At 36.1% G+C, this 18,155-nt stretch overlaps 1 protein-coding gene across 1 annotated transcript in view; it reads right to left on the bottom strand.

The window, feature by feature from the left end:
* Nucleotides 1-18,155, bottom strand: part of PIGK (phosphatidylinositol glycan anchor biosynthesis class K) — a 117,148-nt gene that overhangs the window by 59,035 nt on the left and 39,958 nt on the right. Inside the window, 1 exon segment of the mRNA NM_001032358.1 lies at nucleotides 10,911-11,083. Within this exon segment, the coding sequence (NP_001027529.1) occupies nucleotides 10,911-11,083 (173 nt within the window).

Raw genomic sequence — 18,155 nt, 5'->3', positions numbered from 1 at the left:
ACTTCCAGAATAATATGCAACAATTTCACCAAACTAAACAAAGTGCCAAGTATGGAATATACTGGATATGACAACAACTCTGGATACTTGAATTTCAAACAGAAAAAGATGGACAGTAATACAATTAGTCAGTGTTGGATAGATAAATGTCATCTGTAGCTCAAATGAAAATAGCCAATAAATGTTTGTTTCATGAAGAAACATAATGTGTTCCCTTTCTCACATTAATGTTAAAGTACTATTTATATTACCAAGACATGGTCAAAAACCAAATATGATTTTTTTAGTCTCCTACTTTTTTATTTTTAAGAGAAAATCAATTTTGAAATAAGAGTTCTTAATTACCTGCCACCTTGTAGTAATTTTTCTACTACATTTATAGAAAAATATACTTTAAATAATATTTACTAAGGTATAGTAACTTAGTGAAGAGTCTCATAAATGAATTTATTGCTGCTTTAGGGTACAGTCTGGCTTTATTAAAAAAAATTGTCATGAAGTTTCAAATCATCCATTACCCCTGAGAAAAATTACAGTAGTTTAATAAATGTAACAGCTGTGTCCAAATTGATATCAATCACAAAGAATTTTTTTTTTTTTTTAATCTATTTCTTGGGCCGCTCCCGTGGCATATGGAGGTTCCCAGGCTAGGAGTCGAATCGGAGCTGCAGCCACCGGCCTACGCCAGAGCCACAGCAACACAGGATCCAAGCCGCGTCTGCAACCTACACCACAGCTCACGGCAACGCCGGATCGTTAACCCACTGAGCAAGGGCAGGGACCGAACCCGCAACCTCATGGTTCCTAGTCAGATTCGTTAACCACTGTGCCACGATGGGAACTCCAATCACAAAGAATGTTCTTGGAAGACTTCCTGGCCCTGTCCCTCATTAGGTTCACTCCCCCCCTCCCACAATAAAACCTACAGATAGTTTAACCTAACATCATGATATCAGAATGAGTATTCTAAAAGACTGATCGGGTACAATAATGAACTAGTACTTTTAAGACAATTACTTGTAAGATAAAAATTCAACGAAATAAGCATCAGGTCTAAAATTGAGTTTTCTGAAAATCAACTACATGAGTAAGTATAGGAAGGACAACTTCACAGGAATTCCTGTCAGAACAGGCAACATGTGGCATGGCTGATAAAAATGCAAATCAAGCCATATACATAGACCTACGTATACCAAATAAAGATGGTAATGCTTCCACTGTATCTCCTACACTGGAGGAGAGATATCAGTATTGCTGTGATGAGTTTTACATGGCATGCTCTTAAAAAGGCATTGACAAAGTGTGCTCATTTTATATACATTATCCCGAATCCCGAAAACAACTCTAAAGGCAGAAAGTAGGGCACCTCGCTGAGTTAAAGAGAGATTAAGTAATATGTCTCAAGACATAAAGCCAGGAATCAAGCTAAAATTTGAATATGAGTCCATTCACTGCCATACTCTTTCTACCTGTAACAGATTGCCTTAAAGTTTCTTTTTTTTTTTTTTTTTTGCTTCTAAGGGTCACGCCCACGGCATATGGAAGTTCCCAGGCTATGGGTCGAATCGGAGCTGCAAGCCTATGCCACAGCCACAGTAACACAGGATCCAAGCCACATCTGCAACCTATACCACACCTCACGGAAACGCCAGATCCTTAACCCACTAAGCAAGGCCAAGGATTGAACATGCATCCTCAAGAAGCTAGTCAGATTTGTTAACTGCTGAGCCACAATGGGAACTCCAGATTGCCTTAAAATTTCTATCACTCACTGGAAGAAACAATTGGGCAATACTTCACCTGTAGAATATTTGAGAACCATGTAACAAGGCACACCATAACTTCAACAAAAATGGCAACTTCTGAAATGAGACTGCAGAAGTATATTGCTAATATAAATGTATTCTGCCTCTTGATTTACCTAACAGCCACAATCCTCTAGTGCTACATATAAATCAATTTTTTAAAAAATTGAATCCAGTTTTCTCATTGATAAATTATAAATAAGAACTGCTTTATCTTTATTACTAATTAATCATAATCTTCCCAGACACATCTTAAGTTTTTCTGACCCTTTAATTTCTTTTTCTTTTTTCTTTTTTGTCTTTTTAGGACCACACCTGCGGCATATGGAGGTTCCCAGGCTAGGGGTCGAATCAGAGCTGTAGCCACCAGCCTACACCAGAGACACAGCAACATGGGATCCGAGCCATGTCTGCAACCTACACCACAGCTCACAGCAATGCCAGATCCTTAACTCACTGAGCAAGGCCAGGGATCGAACCCTCAACCTCATGGTTCCTAGTCAGATTCATTAACCACTGAGCCACGATGGGAACTCCAAATTTCTTGACTAAGGTATTTAATAACATGTAAATTAATTTTGAAAAACATGCCAGAAGAGTAACAGTTCAAAAGATCGTGCAGATTTACCTACTTCACAACCAAAATTCCATATTACAAGGTTTATTAAAGCAAGACAACTTACATACAGAATTTTTACCATACTTTTTAAAACTAACAATATCAAAATTCTTTTCCCCCTGTACAGTGATGTGAAGAAACAAATATCATGATTTATTTAAAAATACAACCTTAATCTTTAACATTGAAAAAAAAAGTTTCTTATGTACAAATATGTAATTCTACTGCCATCTTCTGGTAAAACACAATTTCCCAATTCTTTTTAGTACTCCAAAAGACAAACCTCCAAATATAAAATACCTTCTTTCTAGCACTAGATTAATAAAAGCAGAATGATTTCCTTTCTTTTTTTGTCTTTTTAGGGCCACATTCATGGCATATGGAAGTTCCCAGGCTAGGGAATGAATTGGAGCTACTGCTGCCAGCCTAGGATGCTAGCCACAGCAACACCAGATCTGAGCCATGTCTGCACTCATGGCAATTTCAGATTCTTAACCCACTGTGCAGGGCCAGGGATAGAACCTGTATCCTCATGGATACTAGTGGGGTTTGTTACTGCTGAGCCACAATGGAAATCCAGAATAATTTTTTAAGTGGCCAAAAATTTACCAAAAATAGAATTCTAGCAATAATTTTTACCAGTACATGTGATGTATTTCTCTCAATAATGTGAACACTTATTGAATACTTTACTATATTTGAGCACAGAAGAACTGTACAAGCAAAATGAAGACCAATTCTCTTAATAACCTTATAAAACATAATTATTATTATTTTCATTTTACAGATGAGGGAACTGTGACTCAAAGAAATCAAGTGCTTTGCCTAAGGTACATAGCTAGTAAATGGCAGAGGTTCTGAAATCAGAAGCAGACTGATTCCAATGACCCTGCCTTTGATTATTATGCTGTAGTATCCTCTATAACATCAGATAATAGACATTGATTTAACTCATTTAGGACATTAAATCTTAGTAGAGTAGAGCAACAATATTACAACTAGTAAGCAAATTAAAACAGTCACAGAACAGAGAATCAAAGAGTTAAAACATAATTCAGAAGTTTATTCCTTAAACATCCTAGTGGATTAAGTTTAATGTTCTATTTTTATATATAATACTATATTATTTTTAAATTTTTCACAATTAAAAAATGTTAGGGTCTTTGCTTTGATATATTTTAAAACATTAATAAATACTAGTTGGAAGTTGACTATTGCTAGTCAACATAATTCTTATTAATTTATATTCAGAGGGGTTTTACTTATATAAAAAGTTATACTACACTGTTATACTGTTTATATACGCTGACTTCTTAAAAGTCATAAACCAACTCAACGGATTTTTTTTTTAATGTAGAATTAGTTGTGTAAAAAAAATTGCCCATTACATAATCAACACATTTTTAAACTATATTAATAAGATCTTTATATGTAAGCAAAATGACATAATGGGTAATTAAGCTATCAGTTTTGGTATCTTTTTTTTTGCTTTTTCAGGCCTGCATTTGCAGCAAACAGAAGTTCCCAGGCTAGTGATCGAATTGGAGCTACAGCTGCCAGCCTACGCCACAGCCACAGCAACGCAGGCTCCAAGCTGCATCTGTGACAAACAACACAGCTCACAGCAACACCGAATCCTTAATACAGTGAGCAAGGCCAGAGATTGAAACCACATCCTCATGGATTCTAGTCAGGCTCATAACCTGTAGAGCCATACCAGGAACTCACAGTTTTGGTATCTTTTTAAATCAAATAACCACATCCAATCTATGCTCTAAAATTCTATGCTAATGAGCTGTTAATAATTGTGACTGTTATAAATAATAGAAAATAAATGACCAAATAAGATGCCTAAATGGAGTTCCTATTGTGGTTCAGTGGGTTAGGAACCCAACTAGTCTCCATGAGGATGCAGGTTTGGATCCTGGCTTTGCTTAGTGGGTTAAGGATCTGGCACTGCAGCATAGGTCATGGATGTGGCTCAAATCTGGCACTGCTGCGGTGTAGGCCCCAGCTGCAGCTCCAATTCGACCTCTAGCCTGTGAACTTCCATATGCCACAGGTGTGGCCCTAACAAAAAAAAAAAAAAAAAAAAAAGCCTAATATAGAATTATGCCAATAAGTAAATTAATTCATTTTTAAAAACCTGGAAGTATGTGGAATAACAGAGGAGAAACCCTATAAACTATTGTTTGAGCCATTTTGATAAATCTTTAGTTCATAAAGTTTCAAAACCTTATCAATTTACAATGAGCAATTTTCAGTGAATTGTCTGATGGAAAAGTTTCATCTTCACAATCTACCTTGCCCAATCTCAAAACATATGATTCTGTTAAATACATATATTCAAATTTGATTTAATTTCCTAGTAAACATTATAAATAGAGACTAGAATTCATATGTTAAATAATATAATAAAAGCTATAGTAGGTTTTTTATATTTCCATGTAAATTTTAGAATTGGTCTGGCTATCTCTATAGAAAAAAGCCTGCTGGGATTTTGATTGGGATTGAATTGATCAATACCATAGTCAATAAAATCACAGAATATAGTCAATATTAATTATATTTCTATAGTTGAGCAACAGATAGAAAATAAATTTTTAAAATATCACTTAAGGAGCTCGCATTGTGGCTCAGTGGGTTAAGAACCTGACAAGTATCCATGAGGATGCGGGTTTAATTCCTGGCCTCGCTCAGTGGGTTAAGGATCCAGTGTTGCCATGAGCTGTGGTAGAGGCTGTGAACTGTAAGTGCCCAACTTACAGTCTCTGTGACTTTGATTTAGGTTAAGAATCTAACCTGTGGCAACAGGTATAAATCTGACATGCATTATACCAGAAAAGAAGCCAGACTGAAAAGAGTACAGAATGTATGAATCCATCTATATGACATTCTGGAAAAGATAAAACCATGGGGATAGAAAACAGATCAGTGTTTTCAGGGAAATGAGGGAGTGACTGGATAGAAGGAAGCATGAAGAGATTTTGTGTAGTGATGGATTGCTATGGTGATTATCCAAATGCATATGTTTACCAAAACTCAGAACTATGTACTAAAAAAGGTAATTTTACTAAATTAAAAAAAAAACAAACTATAGGTGCATACAACAGAAATGAACTCCAAAAACACAGTATTTGCAAAAGAAGCAAAACATAATGTTTAGGGATCATGTTTAGGTGATAAACTAAGATGAAGAGTAAGAATGTAAATTAGGATAATGGTTATCTTTTAAGGAGAGTGAGAGGGTAAAGATTGAGGGAGGTATAAAAAGGGTTGGAGGGAACTTCTAGTGCACCAGCATTGTTCTGGTTCTTTCTCTGGTGGTTACATGAGTAGTTCCTTTGTGATAATTCACTGAGCTACCAGTTATATTTTACATCCTTTTACAGGAAAGTAAGCCAAGTAACTCAGGATAAATGATAAAAGAATAAAATAAGAATAAATACTTTTTAGAGGTAGGAGGCATTCCTGGATTCATACTTTGGCTTCAACATTTGTTAGATGTGTGACTTTAGGCAGGTTTCTTAACCTTTCTCAGCCTCATTTTACTCACCAGTATACATTTGCCTCATAAAGTTATTATGTATGTTAAAAAGGGTTAATGTAATTTTTCCTTCAGAGTATCTGCCTAGCTTCCAAGTCCCCTTTGGAAGGTTCATCTTATCCACATGGGATAGGTCCCCCAGGGGCCAGGCTTTTGTGTTAAATGACCCCACTATGCCCAGCTGACTCGAGCTGGGCTCTTCAGAAAGCCTTCCAGGGAGCATAAAATAGGGAATAAGCAAGTTAACTCTATCTGGGCTGTGTCATGAAAAGAACAGATATAAACCTCTAGAACAGCAAAATGCACACACTCTATCCCCTACATGGCCAGAGCAGCAGAGAAAGAAAAGACTAGACCAACAGGGAGATGGAGAGAGGTCTGCTCACACTTCTGACTGATTTCTGGTTCCTAATTCCAGTCCCTTACTGGGGGCTGCCCTTGGGTTCCGTAGAACAGAATATCTGCATAACAAGTATCTTTAAGGAAATAATGCTGGTTAGGGTTGGATTCTACAATTTACAACCCAACAGTACTAGATAATGTGTTATATAAAGTACAAAGCACATAGAAAAGACTCAGAAATCTGATGACTGTGGCAGCAACTGTCTGATCTCCTATATGAGGCGGGGACTTCCTTACCAAGTCCTTGAAAGAGTCCTACTCTGGTGTTCAAAACATAGACTGACTTCAATAAGGTCACCCCTCTATTAGAGAGCTATAAGAAATCTGTAAGAAAAGAGTTTAGCGTCAACTTTCCTGGGAGACTCAAAATTTTTCAATTGCTAAAGGCTGCCTCAAGAAAGAAAGAAATTCTAGCATAACAGAATAAACTTACAACAAAAAATTAATAAACAGAATCAAGTGCCTAAATTTACAACCTAAAGCAAAAGTCAGACCAGCTAAGTTGTAACCTAACCAACCAAGATAAAAGTTGGGCACTTACAGTTCATATTGTCCCAGATTCTTTTTTTTTTTCCCTCCCTTGGGCAATGCCTACAGAATTTACACATCTACTATTTTTTATGGCCACACTTGCAGCATATGGAAGTTCCCAGGCCAGGAACTGAATCCAAGCTGCAGCTGCAGTCTATGCCACAGCTGTGGGAATACTGGATACTTTAACGCACTGTGCCAGGCAGAGATCGAACCTACACCTCCACAGAGACCTGAGCCACTGCAGTCAGACTCTTAACCCACTATACCACAGCAGGAACTCCTACACCTCTACATTCTGGTGCCTGCATTTTTACATTCACAAGCCAAAGGCTATTTTCCTTATATAGTTATGACACAAAACTGGCACTCTGAGTAATGCTGATATGGACTTATACTAGGTTCTAGGAAGCCCAAATCTTTGAGGAAGGCAAGCTGTTAATTTGTATGCATATTTAATCAAAAGTCAACCTATGGGGAGTGCTCTGATGACCTAGGGAGTTAAGGCTCCTGTGTTTTCACTGCCATGGCTCTGGCTAGGGCTGTGTGGCTCATGTTCTGTCCCTGGCTTAGGAACTTCCATGTGCTGCCAGTATGACAAAAATTTAAAAAATGTTTTAAAAAAGAGAGAGAACCTGAAATAAACACTGCAACTCTCATTAAAAAAAAGTCAACCTATGTATACTGAGATGAAGTAGTTTAGAATTAACATATATGAGTCAAGCTTATTGCAATCAGTCCTTATTTTAAATGCATTTGTTCTTGAAAATAAATTAAAAACACAAGTTGTAAAACACATGCAGAAACAAGTGTTGTTACTAAGTATATGACTGCACTTTACTCAATATGTAAGTATATGACTGTACTTTCCTCATATAATATGTATGTGTCAGAAGACATAAAAAGACAATTATTTCATATAGATACTTCAGTCAACTTTACACACTAATGTTCTCCATCATATCTTATTTTAGTTTGGCTTACTCTAAAATAAAAAATATGAAACATGAACAATCTGAACAAATGAGTTTCATTTTTTCCCTAATATATGTAAAAAGTAGTATTTTTTTAAAAGTTTAACTGTAGATTTTTGGGGCACTGCACCTGCAGCATATGGAAGTTCCCAGGCCAAGGATCAAACACACACTACAACAGCAACCCGAGCCACTGCAATGACAACACCAGATCCTTAACTCGCAGCACCACAAAGGAATTCCAACTATCAATTTTAGTAACAATAACTGTACTTATATTTTTAAGCTAAGATCTGAAAAAACACATTTACATTCAAGCTTATAATTTCCTTAATAAAGCAGTTTTTTGTGAAATCTCATCTCAGACAAATATACTTTTCTTTAAACAAACATCCAATTGCCATTTGCATTTGCATATAAATAGCACCTACATATAATATTTGTATCACCCATGTAAAAATTCCTGGAACATGTGGGGAAATTAATCCTCCTAAGTTAATTGGATAATGTGTACTAGTAATTATGAAACCACCTGTAAGCAATGTTCTAAGTAAAATGTATTTATAAACACTAGAGGGTGCTCTAATTCAATAGTGCTTGGTATCAGACTTTGATGAGTAAAATAATTTTCTCTTCAATTAAAGATAAATGAAGATAATTGTCAACACCAACAACTTTTGCTTTTGAACCAATACACTGAGATACTTTATGAGACAAAATTCCATCTTTCCAGATACTTTATGAGACAAAATTCCATCTTTCAAGAACATATAATATTCAGTTGAACTCCACTGAAATCATTTGTTTTTTACTGTATGATTATTATATATTTAATGCTGTGTAAGATAAGCAGAATAGAAAATAAGTACAGAAGTATAAAAATTCTTTGCCTATAAATGAAATTAATGCAATATTCAGGTGATTAAGATAAGGTGTATCTTATGTTTTATAGGCATAAGTTTAAAGGAAATTACAAAATAAATTTGGCAAAAGACATGTAACTCAATTTCAATTTTAGTTGCTAAGTACCATGGTATAGTTTAGCTATTTTACAAAAGTACTTTGAAACTCAATATTTAAATAATAAAAGTGACGCTGTTTTCATATATCATCTGCAGTCTCAAGAAAAAAAATTTTTATGGCTGCACCCACAGCACATGGAAGGTCCCAGGCCAGTGACTTAATCCGAGCTGCAGCTGCAACCTACGCTGCAACTGCAGCAATGCTGGATCCTTTAACCCAATGCACCAGGCCAGGGATCAAACCCTCGTCTACATAGCAACTGCTGCTGCAGTCAGATTCTTAGCCCACTGAGCCACAGTGGGAACTCCCAAGAGAATATGTTTTAAGCCAATAACTATAGGAAATTAAAAAAGAAAAACAAGGCTTTGAATACACAAAGTAGGAAATAATAATAGTATCAATTTCAAATCTTCATAAATGCATTTTTGTGCTAGTTTTTGAATTTATTTCTAAAACATTCACAAGCTCAATTACAAATATTTGAAATTTTCAAAACTGAGAGTAATTTATATGCTGCCATTTGGCAATCCAAAGTTCCCTGGAGTATAAGTTTCCAACTGACAGGATTAGATAATCATAAGTAACAAAGTTTAATGGCTAATAAAATATATTGTCTATATATTTCAAGAAATAGGAAGTTCCTGTTGTGGCGCAGTGGGAACGAATCAAACCAGCATCCATGAGGATGTGGGTTCGATCCCTTGCCTTGCTCAGTGGGTTGAGGATCTGGCGTTGCCATGAGCTGTGGTGTAGGTCACAGATGCAGCTCAGATCCTGCGTTGCTGTGGCTGTGGTGTAGGCTGGCACTATCGCTCTGATTCAACCCCTAGCCTGGGAAGTTCCATATGCCATGAGTGCGGCCCTAAAAATCTAAAAAAAAAAAGAAAGAAGGAAAAATACATTGGCTATTAACTGAGACACTATTTAATCCTAACAAAGTATTTTTGCCTTAAAAAAAATACTTATAGCAGAAAAACAAGCAGTACATTATAAACAGTTCTAAATTCACATACTTAAAATCAACCGATCTCTATCTCTCAATTCCTCTCTCTCTCTCTCTCTCTCACACACACACACACACACACACACTCTCTCTCTCTCTCTCACATAATCCATTCCCCAAGAGGGAAGTACCTAGCTTATACCTCTCTCTCTCATTCCTTTCCCTAATTAATAACTAAGAGCCCCCAGTGAAATCCTAAACAGTAGCACCCATTGATAGAGGGCCTCCCCAAATTTACAATAGCCCCAGATAAACTGTTCAAGATTAAGAGACTACAACACTAAAGAAATGCCAGAGACAGGACTGAACCAGATTTAAAAACTACCCAGACTCAAGGAACCAAAATACATGGTACCAAAATCAGATTACTGGAGCTCAGAGGAATTCGGAAAATGGAAGCATTGTGTTATATAGTCTGCAGTATACATTTGGCACCTATATTCTTTTGGCACTCACTTCCCCTTTATATGTTTATCTGCCTTGCATCTGCCAGATTCCTAGGGCCCTATCATACTCTAAATGCCCAGGTGTCAACTTCCCTATCCAATGCCACATCATTTAATACTTTCTACTGCAACAGGTTGAACAACATACGCATTCACTAGAGAGTATTAATGTCTGAAACATTCACAGGCCTGCCCTATCAGAAAGGTCTTGTGAACCACTATATATGCCTCTACTGAAGGTAAAGTACGGATCTGAGGCAGTCAGTTGTGGGGAAAATTTTAGTGCTTTTCAGCAAGTCTGAATTCACACTACTACAAACATTGCATTATTAAGCTACAATAAACTCTAATCATGCTATTAGCTTCCCATTGATACAAGTATCAGTCTGAGCTTTTGCCCATAAATCTGAAAAGCATAGGGCCTACATAAAGTAAAGAATGGGTAGAAATGTGTAATTTTATTTATAAATACTAATTTTCATCTCAATATTATGTTACATAAAAATTTACAAATTGTGAGACCAGAATACTCTATTCAAATAAAAATTTAAGATGGATACCTGCTTTTCATGATTCCTGAATCTGGCTGCAAACTTATAGTCTCTGTTGTAATTTCCACTTTCCGTACACTTCCAAAGAAATCAGTTATCAGGACATGTTTAGGATCCCTCTGAAAAAGATCAGTGCGATGTCCAGGGGTAGACACACATAGACTTTTGGGGCACACCTGAAACTGAAAAACATATATGTAGCAATAATAAATACACACATGCTTACATATTCATATAACTTTTATTAAGTCCATAAAAACATTATATTAGAGAGTAGTATATTTTTAAGGCTTTCCCAACCTAAAAAAGCTACTGGTTCTAAAGATTTAAAGTTTCATTGCTATCGTAATGCTTTATACTTTAAGAAAGTTTTGCAGGAGGTCCCCTTGTGGCTCAGTGGTAACCATGATGATGCAGTTTTGATCCCTGGCCTTGATCAGTGGGTTAAGGATCCAGCATTGCTGTGAGCTGCAGTGTAGTTTGCAGACATGGCTCAGATCTGGTGTTGCTGTGGCTGTGGCATAGGCCGGCAACTGTAGCTCCAATTCAATCCCTAGCCTGGGAACCTACATATGCTGTAGGTGGGGCCCTAAAAAATGCAAAAATAAAAAAAAAAAAAGGAACTTACCAATGGCCCTCAGAAACAGCAAGAAAGACAAAGAACTCAAAAGGGTTCACAGGGTGCCATGCCTGTGTTTTCTGCTGTCCCCAGAAGCCATTGGAAGGCTCACTGTTGCCACCCATCTATAAAAAACAAAATTAAACCAAGTAAATTTGAAGATCTATTTGAAGCTTTTTTATTAGATGATTCTTAAATTGGGCAGGCAGCATCCCATCTAGAAACTAGAAATGTGCTCCCAGTACCACACTGTTTTGATGACTATAGCTTAACGGCATAGTCAGAAATCAGGGAGTGTATCTCCACCTATGTTTTTCTTTCCCAAGACTACTTTAGCTATTTGGGGTCTTTTGTGATTCTATACAGATTTTAAGATTATTTGTTCTAGTTCTATAAAAAATACCTTTGGAACACTGTAAATCAACTATAATAGAAAAAATTAAAAATCTTTAAAAAATGCCTTTGGTATTTTGATAAGGGTTGCAAGAAACCTATAGATTATTTTGGGTAGTATGTAAGGTAGGAGGTAGATGGGCCCCTAGCCTGAGAACAGGTGAGATTTGTTAAGCTGAGTAAATTGGGCCTTATCTCTTTTTGACACTTCAAGGAGAAAATTAATGGCATGAGTTGAGTTCTGCTGGAGTAAAAAGATAAGATGACCATATCTATCTTTTTTTCTTTTTTTGTTTTTTAGGGCCACATCCATGGCATATGGCAATTCCCAGGCTAGGGGCAGAATTGGAGCCTCAGTGGCTGGTCTACACCACAGCCACAGCAACGCCTTATCTGAGCCCTGTCTGCGACCTACACCACACTCATGGCAACACTGGATCCCTAACCCACTGAGCGAGGCTAGGGATTGAACTCACATCCTCATGGATACTAGTCAGGTTTGTTAACTGCTGAGCCACAACTGTAACTCCTTTTTAATCATTCTTGAGGTCAAGGGGAACTTCCTGACTACACATGCACAGAAAGAGTCCTCCAAGTCAAAAAGGGAGGGGGCACCATCTCATAATAAACGTTGTCAATCTTCCCATAAAAACCCAAGATGGAATTCATCTTGGCTAAAAAATACACATGCATATCAGAAAAGGGCCTTGAGTCTGATCAGGTATGAGAAATAAAAGATAATTATTCAAAGGAAAACAAAGACCTGGAAGAACTGTTCCATATAAGTGATTTAAAGCACCTCTCTGGGACCTTCCTCACTCAGGAGAATGCCCACCAAAATAAGAATACTCTTCTTTTGGGTGTGTATTACCATCTTGCTCAGTCTACCAAAAAGTAGTGAGCTTTCCCACATGTTATGCTGTGTCTCCTTGAAACATTCCTGCTTTTAATGGGGACAAGAATCAGGACAACTCTGTCTTTAGCCTCTAGCCTCTAGCTAGTCTAGTGTCTAGGACTCCTGGTTTTCACCCAGGCTGCCTAGGTTCAATTTCTGAGCAGAGAATTAGGATCTTGCTTCAATCCATCTTAGCTGTCTCTCCAAGATCATATGGACATTTTAACAATATTAATTCTTCAAAATAAGAAGTATGGATTTATTCCACTTATTTGTGTCATCTTCAATTTTCCTCATTAATGCTTAGTGCTTTCAGAATAAAGGTCTTTCATTTCCTTGGTTAAATGTATCTCTAGGTATTTTATTCTTTTTGGTGCACTCATAAGAGGGATTATTTTCATCATTTCTCCCTTCTCATAGTTCATTATTAGTGTATAGAAATTCAACCATTTCTCTGTATATTAACATTGCACCCTACAACTTTACTGAATTCATTTACTAGTTCTAATAGTTTCTTTGGTGGAATCTTTAAGGATTTCTATATCATCGTTTGTACACAATAGCAGTTTTACTTCTTCCTTTCCAATTCGGATGCCTTTTTCTTTCTTTTTTTAAATTTGTGCGGCTAGAACTTCTAATATTATGTTGATTAAAGGCAGCAAGAATGGGCATCCTTGTCTTGTTCCTGATCTTAGAGGAAAAAGGTTTCTTAGCTTTTCACTGCTGAGTATAATGTTAGCTGTGTGTTTATCACATATGCCCTTTATTATATTGAGGTATATTCTTTCTCTACCCATTGTGTTGTTTTTAATCATAAATGGATGTTGAATTCTGTCAAATGCTTCTTTCTGCATCTATTAAAATGATCATATGATTTTTAATCATTCATTTTGTTACTATCACATTACTGATTTGCCTATTTAAACTATCCTTGCTTCCCTGGAATAAATCCCACTTGATCATGCTATATGATCCTTTTAATGTATTGTTGAATTCAGTTTGCTAATATTTTATTGAGGATTTTTACATCTATGTTCATCAGGGATACTGGCCTGGTGATTTTTTTTTTTTTTTTTTTTTGTAGTGTCAATTCTTGTGTGTGTGTGTGAGGGTAATGCTAGCCTTGTAAAATGACTTTGGAAGTGTTCTTTTCATTCAAATTTTTTTTGAGTAATTTGAGGTTAGGTATTAACTTCTTTAAATGTTTGGCAGAATCACCAGTGAAGCCACCTAGGCCTGAACATTATTTGTTAGCATCTTTAAAAAAATTATTGATTTGATTACATTATTAGGAACTGGTCTATATCAAACTTTCTAATTCCTCATAATTCATCTTAGAAGACTTCATGTTTCTTGGAATTTATCCAGTTCTTCTAGATTGTCTAATTTGTTGCAGTGTAATTGTTCATAATATTCTCTTATGATCCTTTGTAGTTCTGTGGTAATGACTGTAATTTCTCCCCTTTCATTTCTGATTTTATTTATTGGGCTCTTTTCTTGATGAGTCTGTTTGGCTAAAGAATTGCTGACTTTATCTTTTCAAAGAACCAACTTTTAGTTGCATTAATAATTTCTTTGTGGAGTTCCCATCATGGCGGCACAGTGGTTAACGAATCCGACTAGGAACCATGAGGTTGCGGGTTCAATCCCTGCCCTTGCTCAGTGGGTTAACGATCTGGCGTTGCTGTGAGCTGTGGTGTAGGTCACAGACGCAGCTCGGATCCTGCATTGCTGTGGCTCTGGTGTAGGCTGGCAGCGACAGCTCCTATTAGACCCCTAGCCTGGGAACCTCCATAAGCTGCGGGAGCAGCCCAAAAAATGGCTTTAATACCTCCTTCCTTCAACTAACTTTGAGCTTTGTTTATTCTTCTTTTTCTAGTTCCTTTAAATGTAAAATTAGATGGTTAAGAGTTTTATTAAGGCCAGATTAACTATTAATTTCCCTTTTAGAACCTGCTTGTGCTGTATCCCAAAGATTCTGGAACACTGCGTTTCCATTTTCATTTGTCTCAAGGTATTTTTTGATTTCTATGATGACCCACAATGATTGTTTAACAGCATGTTGTTTGGTCTCTATATGTTTTTATTTTTCCAGTTTTCTTCTTGTAATTTTGTTTCAGACTGTTGTGATCAGAGAAGATGCCTAAATTTATTAAGACTTCTTAAATTTATTGAGACTTGTTATGCGGCCTAACATGCAATCTGTCCAGCAGAATGTTCCACGTGCTCTTGAAAAGAATGTGTATTCTGCTGTTTTCATTTTGGATGGGATGTTCTATACGTATCCATTTAGTCCATCTGATATAAGGTGTGTTTTAACGTCAGTGTTTCCTTACTGATTTTCTGTCTGGATAATCTATTCATTGATGTAAGTGGAGTATTAAAATCCCTACTATTATTGTATTGCTGTCTATTTCTGCCTTTATTTTCATTAATATCTGCTTTATATATTCAAGTGGTCCCATGTTGGGTGCATAAATGTTTACAAATGTTACATCCTCTTGTTGGACTGCCCCCTTCATCATTACATAATGCCCATCTTCATCTTTTGTTATAGTATTTGTTTTGAAATCTATTTGGTCTAAGTATTGCTACCCTAGCTCCTTTTCATCTTTATTTTCGTGGTATATATTTTTCTATCCCTTCACTTCCACACTGTGTCTTTAGGTTTGAAGTGAGTCTCTTATAGGGAGCATAGAGAAGGGCTTTGGTTTTTTTAATCCATTCAGCCACCTTATGTCTTTTGATTGGAGAAAGTAGTCCACTTATATTTAATGTAATTATTGATAGGTACTCACTTATTGCCACTTTGTTAATTGTTTTCTAGGTGCTTTTGTAGTTCATCTCTGTTCCTTTCTTCTCTTCTTGTTTGACTGTCTTCTTTAGTTTATGTTGATATTCCTTTTTTATTTACTTTTGTGTATTTACTATAAGATTTTTCTCTGTGGTTACCATGAGGTCATACATAACATCCTACATATATATTAACTCTTTTAAGTTGACAATAACAATTTTGAACACATTCCAAAGCTTTATATTTTATCCCTCAACACATTTTATATTTCTGATGACACATTTTACATTTCTGATGACACATTTTACATATCCCTTAACTAATTATTACATTTTTAATTAATTTTATGCCTTCTGTATTTTTCCCTTTGTTTTTACTTCATAAATGATTAATCCACTACCTTCATTATTTAAGTACCTTTTCAGTAAGATATTTACTTTGGGAGATTATGTTACTATTGATTACTACCTCTTCTTTCTAGCTTAGAAAATTCCCTTTCAGGGAACCCTCCTGCACTGTTGGTGGGAATGTAAACTGGTACAGCCACTATGGAGAACAGTTTGGAGATACCTTAGAAACCTATACATAGAACTTCCATATGACCCTGCAATCCCACTCTTGGGCATATATCTGGACAAAACTCTACTTAAAAGAGACATATGCACCCGCATGTTCATTGCAGCACTATTTACAATAGCCAGGACAAGGAAATAACCCAAATGTCCATCAACAGAGGATTGGATTTGGAAGATATGATATATATACGCAATGGAATACTACTCAGCCATAAAAAAGAATGCCATAATGCCATTTGCAGCAACATGGACGGAACTAGAGAATCTCATAATGAGTGAAATGAGCCAGAAAGACAAAGACAAATACCATATGATATCACTCATAATTGGAATCTAATATCCAGCACAAATGAACATCTCCTCAGAAAAGAAAATCATGGACTTGGAGAAAAGACTTGTGGCTGTCTGATGGGAGGGGGAGGGAGTGGGAGGGATCAGGAGCTTGGGCTTATCAGACACAACTTAGAATAGATTTACAAGGAGATCCTGCTGAATAGCATTGAGAACTTTGTCTAGATACTCATGTTGCAACACAACAAAGGGTGGGGAAAAAACTGTAATTGTAATGTATACATGTCAGGATAACTTGATCCCCTTACTGTACAGTGGAAAAATTAAAAAAAAAAAAAAAAAGTCCAAAAAAAAAAAAAAAGAAAATTCCCTTTCACATTTCTTATAAAGTGGTGATAAACACTTTTAGTTTTTGCTTATCTGGAAAACTCCTAATCTCTCCTTCAAATCTGAATGATAAACTTGCAGGGTAGAGAATCTTCAGTTTTTCCCTTCCAGCACTTCAAAATGTAATGAGTAAGCATTATCAAATTTGATAGCTCATAGTGATTTTCAGAATTTTAGAGTAGAACCCCTTTAATAAATACAAATTTACCTGAAGGGTTTCTATATAATAAAATAAATCAATGCAAAACTGCTTGGGTGAATAAAGTATTAGAGTCCAGAACCATATCTACTTAGCCTCTCATTCATTCCAAAGCTCCCTAAAGGCAAGGACAGTATCTGCCTCTTTCTCTAGAGTGAAGTCAATGCCAGTCACTTAGCAAAAATTCAAGAAATGTTTGTAAATAAATGAATAAGATATAAATTAATGAAAAAAGTGAAAGTCATTAATTCACAGTAATTATCCATTCTAGAATTGCTGTTTCAAGCTTTTATGCCTACTTTCAATAACAACCTCAAAGTTGATTTATGTTAAAAGATACAATCAGTGCAGAAAATTCAGGAAAAAAAGTTGAATTAAATTCAACAAGCCACAGAGTTGCCACTGTGGTTCAGTGGTTAATAACCCAATTAGTATCCATGAGGACACAGTTTCGGTCCCTGGCCTCACTCAGCAGGTTAAGGATCCGTCATTGCCGTGAGCTATGGTGTAGGTTGCAAACATGGCTCAGATCCTACGTTGCTGTGGCTGTGGCATAGGCCAGCAGTTACAGTTCCAATTCAAACTTTAGTCTAGGAATATCCATATGCCACAGATGTGGCCCTAAAAAGACAAAAATAAAATAAAATTCGACAAGCCATTATCAAAACACTGTACTAGAAGTTTCAGGGTAAACAGAAACATGTAAGAGGAGGTCCCTCTCCTCCAACAACTTCCCATTAAGTAAGAAAAACATTCGCACTCAATTAGTAAGTCAAAAAAAAAAAAAAAAAAAAGACAGACAGACAATGATAAATGGAACACACACACACACAAAAATAAAGCTCTGAAAAGCTTTATTTATTTCACATAAATTCTAAGGGGGAAGAATATGGGGAGATTTCTTGGAGGAGGTAGGATCTGATTTGACTCCCAAAGAATAGACATAATTTCAATATTGAATCTAAAAGAGTACTTTTCTGGTAGGAAAAAAAAAATATATGAGCAAATGTCTGAGAATAGGAAATACCTCAAGGAATAGCAAGTTAACTAAGTTACGGTTTTAGGCCTCCTGTAGCAAAGAAAGAGATACTACTCTAAAAG

The sequence above is a fragment of the Sus scrofa genome, chromosome 6, assembly GCF_054392235.1.
Source record: "Sus scrofa isolate SSC_HxYL_T2T_F1_AM1 chromosome 6, Sscrofa_HxYL_maternal_Yorkshire_Landrace_v2.0, whole genome shotgun sequence".
In the NCBI taxonomy this organism is placed as follows: Eukaryota; Metazoa; Chordata; class Mammalia; order Artiodactyla; family Suidae; genus Sus; species Sus scrofa.
The sequence above is the reverse complement of the archived record's forward strand: the minus strand, read 5'-3'. Positions and strand labels throughout refer to the sequence as shown.